The sequence below is a fragment of the Populus nigra genome, chromosome 14, assembly GCF_951802175.1.
Source record: "Populus nigra chromosome 14, ddPopNigr1.1, whole genome shotgun sequence".
NCBI lineage: Eukaryota > Viridiplantae > Streptophyta > Magnoliopsida > Malpighiales > Salicaceae > Populus > Populus nigra.
In genome coordinates, this window is record NC_084865.1 from 8,388,044 (window position 1) to 8,392,886 (window position 4,843).

General features: G+C 36.1%; 1 protein-coding gene across 1 annotated transcript; it reads right to left on the minus strand.

The window, feature by feature from the left end:
* Positions 1 to 4,200: 4,200 nt before the first annotated feature.
* Positions 4,201 to 4,670, minus strand: LOC133672673 (uncharacterized). Its single transcript, XM_062093158.1, is given in 2 exon segments — positions 4,201 to 4,451; positions 4,454 to 4,670. Coding segments are annotated over 2 exon segments (150 nt in total). The 5' UTR covers positions 4,515 to 4,670; the 3' UTR covers positions 4,201 to 4,362.
* Between the last annotated feature and the right edge of the window lie 173 nt (positions 4,671 to 4,843).

Consider the following 4,843-nt stretch of genomic DNA (forward strand, 5'->3'; position numbering starts at 1 on the left):
TACCTCTTCTCTTGTCCAGACTAAAGGCTGTTTATTGTAAGGGCCTCATGGATCGAATCACCTCTAAAGTTCGACATTGGACTTGTAGAACACTCTCGTATGCAGGACGGGTACAACTGATTAATTCAGTCTTATTTTCCATACAGGTCTATTGGGCATCTCTCTTTCTCTTACCTGGGCAAGTAATTAAAAATGTGGAGCAAATTATGAAATCCTTTCTTTGGTCAGGTTCGGATATGAGAACTACTGGGGCTAAAGTGGCCTGGGATCAGGTATGTCTTCCAAAAAAGGAGGGGGGGCTAGGAATAAAAAGGATAACAGAATGGAACAAGATTGCTTTGTTGAAACACATTTGGAACCTGTGCAATGACTCAGATGGCTCAATATGGTCTACTTGGATCAGATCCAATCTGTTGCGAGGTAGGAATTTCTGGACAATCAAGACGCCACAGAATTGCTCTTGGGCTTGGGGAAAGATTCTAAAGCTCAGATCCTTAGCATGGCCGAAGATGAAGTACATCATAAGAGATGGAATGACAACCTCTTTATGGTTTGACAATTGGCATCCTCGCAGCCCACTCGCGGGGCTAAAGTGGCTTGGGATCAGGTATGTCTTCCAAAAAAGGAGGGGGGGCTAGGAATAAAACGGATAACAGAATGGAACAAGATTGCTTTGTTGAAACACATTTGGAACCTGTGCAATGACTCAGATGGCTCAATATGGTCTACTTGGATCAGATCCAATCTGTTGCGAGGTAGGAATTTCTGGACAATCAAGACACCACAGAATTGCTCTTGGGCTTGGGGAAAGATTCTAAAGCTCAGATCCTTAGCATGGCCGAAGATGAAGTACATCATAGGAGATGGAATGACAACCTCTCTATGGTTTGACAATTGGCATCCTCACAGCCCACTCGCGGATTCTTACGGGGAAAGATTCATCTATGATTCAGGTATGGCCAAGAACGCGAAGGTGAATGTGCTAATTCATAACTCAGAATGGAAAACTCCTACCACCCAAGCTATTGGCTGGCACCCCATTATAGAAGCTATTCCTTCCAATTCTAATCCTAAAATGGGGCAAAAGGATGAGATAGTTTGGTTGGATTCACCAAATCACAGATTCTCGATCAAAGTAGCTTGGGAACAACTAAGACGTCATCGTCAGATGGTTGAATGGCATGACATTGTGTGGTTCAAGAATGCTGTTCCAAGACATTCATTTCTTCTATGGATGGCTGTCCAACAGAAACTCACAACTCAAGATAAACTTCATCGGTTTGGTATACATGGTCCCAATAGATGCTCGCTCTGTCTCCGCAACAATGAGGATCACAACCACTTGTTCTTTGAATGCTCCTATACTAAAGCGATCTGGTGGGATGTTTGTGACAGATGCGACATTCCAAGAATGACAAAAGGCTGGGATGAATGGATTCGATGGGCCACTGTCTCTTGGCATGGCAAGAGTTTCGTCAATTTTTCTCGTAAACTGAGTTTTGCAGCTACAGTGTATCATGTATGGCAAGAACGGAATGCAAGGATCTTTGCTGGAATGTCTAGAACTTCGAATTTGGTCTTTAATCAAATCGAATGTATCATTCGTGATAAGCTTGATTTGATGAGGAATGTCGCACCAACAAATGAAAACAAAAGGATCCAACGAGCTTGGAGGGTGAATACCATAGATTCTTAATTTGTTAGTTAGCTGGTTGTATTGGTTTCCCTAACGAATCCAGTGAGGTTTCAGTGTTATGGTCGGTGGCTAGCCTGTAGCCATCTGTTGTTTTATGTTTCTGTTATCATTGTAAATCTGGGGTATGCCCCTTATAATGTTTGTATCTTCTTCTTTTAATACATACATTAACTTACCAAAAAAAAAAATAGTTAGCTGGTTGTATTGGTTTCCCTAATGAATCTAGTGAGGTTTCAGTTTTATGGTCGGTGGCTAGCCTGTAGCCATCTGTTGTTTTATGTTTCTGTTATCATTGTAAATCTGGGGTATGCCCCTTATAATGTTTGTATCTTCTTTTTTTAATACATACGTCAACTTACCAAAAAAAAGTTAATAACAAATTGTGTGATAATGAAGGTATGTATTTGTTACTTCACTTTCTGTTTATTGACATGGAAAAGTGGTAAGATTAGGATTTCAACTGGTTTTAAAAAATTGCCATGCTCCTCTGTTACTGCTACTCGTTGAGGGGAGTTGATCTTCAGCCTCTTGGAGTGGAAGTATGTATTTATATCTAATGGGAAACTCGTGCATAATTGAATACATGCTTTTATATATGCAGATATGTGTATAGTGTTAGTTTTTGTTGCATGCTCTATTCCAGTGTAATATTTTCCATCTTAGTTCATAAAAAATTTATGTGTGTCTAGATATGATGAGGGTTATTCTTCAATAAAGGCAGGTGGCCATTTAATCTGCTACTAGATCTGAATAATTTGATTGACAACAAGGTTTTGAGAGATTACTACATATTTGATATTGTTTTAACCATATGAATGGCAAGATATTGGCTTGTACTTCTATGCAATGAAAATAGAAATGAATTTGTATTTGAATTATGTATTTTAAGGTGTTTGAATATTTGTATTGTTTATTTTACTTTTATTTTAATGGTATTGTATTATTATTTACTACTTGACTGGATCTTGCAATTTAGTTAAAATATTTTACTTGCGATTTTATGATTTTAGTTAAAATATTTTACTTGCAATTTTTTGATTTTAGTTAAAATATTTTACTTGCGATTTTACAATTTTACGATTCGAGTTTATATTGTATATTCCGTGTCGTGTTACAAAAACGTTTTTGACAACCTTGATGGAGACAAATTAATATAATAAAAGAAAATAATTATAAGAAATAAAAATATAACAAATACTAAATAATAAAAGAAAAGAGCATGCTCTTATCTTATTCGAATATTTTATTCGAAACGCCTTGTGATCTTCAACCAATTCTACGCTTTAATATAATTTCCAGGAGTAAGCGCTATAGCTTGTTTCCAATACTCCGCGGCTTGGTCAAACCAAGCCTCCGCAATTTCAGAATCTCCCTGCCGAATGGTCTGTTCTCCTCGGTTGGAATAGGCGAGTAAATTCCTTCCCTTAGAACCGTACTTGAGAGTTTCCTAACTCATACGGCTCGACGGTTAATTCTTTTGATGTCCTTTTTTTTTTCGAGTTAATCAAAAGAGGTTTAATTACATGAGTTTCAAACTTGAAGTTTGATTTTATTAATTAATAATAATAATAATAATAATAATAATTCGTTTTGCTTTATTTTTTCTTCCACCTTCAAAAGAATAAAGCGTAGGTGTTCTACTATCATTACAATTTTCTGAAAAGTAACTATCTCGGTTTCATATAGAAATTTCTATTTATATAGAATCTTTGAAAAAGACCTTCTCTCATAAGAAAGAAAAGGCTTACTATCTTTGGGATCTGATGCTACACGGCTGCTCAATACTTTAGGGGGTCGACTCCATTACAAAAGTGGATTCCTAGCTTTTGTCTCATATTATGTCATTAAGTAAGCAGTTCTTATTGTATCAGCAAAAATTTTGCTAATTGATCTTTACGGTGCTTCCTCTATCAATTAGATTCTTTATCCATAGAATAAAGTATCTAGGCATATTTCTTTTTTCATATTTCGATTTCTATGAAGTTTGTTTCTTTGCTATAGTTGATAAAAATCGTTGTTTTGGACAATGCCATATGTAGAAAGCCTATATTTTTTTTACTAGTAGATTTTTTATTTTGCTCTTTCTTTCCTTTTGTTTCTTTGCTATATTTTTCTTTCTTTTTCTTTGCACGTAATGACAGATTACGACCATATTATTAAAAGCTTGTGGTAAGAAAGGGTTTCGTTCTAATGCCCGAAAATAATATTCCAAAGCTTTTGTGTGTTCTCCATTACTTGTGTGAATAAAGAGTATATAACTTCTATCATAGGGATTGATTTCTAGTCGCATAGCTTCATAATAATTTTGTAAAGCTTCCGCATAATTTCCTTCGGATTGAGAAGACATCCGTTACGATCGTTATTCGATTCAAAGAATCTCCGTTCCAGAACCGTACGTGAGGTTTTCATCTCATATGGCTCCTCCCTTATGTGCATAATAAGCCTAATACATAGAATCAAAAAGGAGTGAAATATTCTCATTATGAACTGCGGCTAGTGTTTTTACAAGAAATCTCTAGCCAACCTTCCTGCAAAAGATCGTTTATTAACATCCAAGATGTTGGTACTATATAAAAATAGAAAAATGTTACGTTAACTCCAACAATTTCTTTGTCCTCAACATCCCTTAATTTCTAGGAATTAGTCACTTCAACAGTCTTCGATGGTTATATGGGGTATCCAAAGCATGAATGAGATGGATATTTGTTGTGCCAACCATTCTTCTTAGTCCCGATCCCAATAAGGAAAAGGGAAAATTTATAGCAAAGTTTTCATGCTGTTGATTCCTAAGCGTAGTGCTTCTTCCTCTATGCTGCATAGTGGTACTAGTGGAGCAGGATTAACCTGCAATACATAACCCATAGCTATAGGTGTAGCCTTTTCGCTCAATGCTAGAATCGACAATTGAAACATCTGAGGCTACATTAATCGGGGATACACAACAGAAGGATTTTTTTTTTAGAAACTTCACCTTCAATAAACGTAGAGATTTTTTCAAATCTTTCTATCTCGGCTAATGTGTCTTTCTCCTAAGACTCGAAGCAGTAAATAAAAAAATCAAATCACACCTTCTCTGTAATAAGTAAATGCCTCTTTTTCTCCTGAAGTTGTCGGAATTATTCATAATAAGATATTGGCTACAATTGA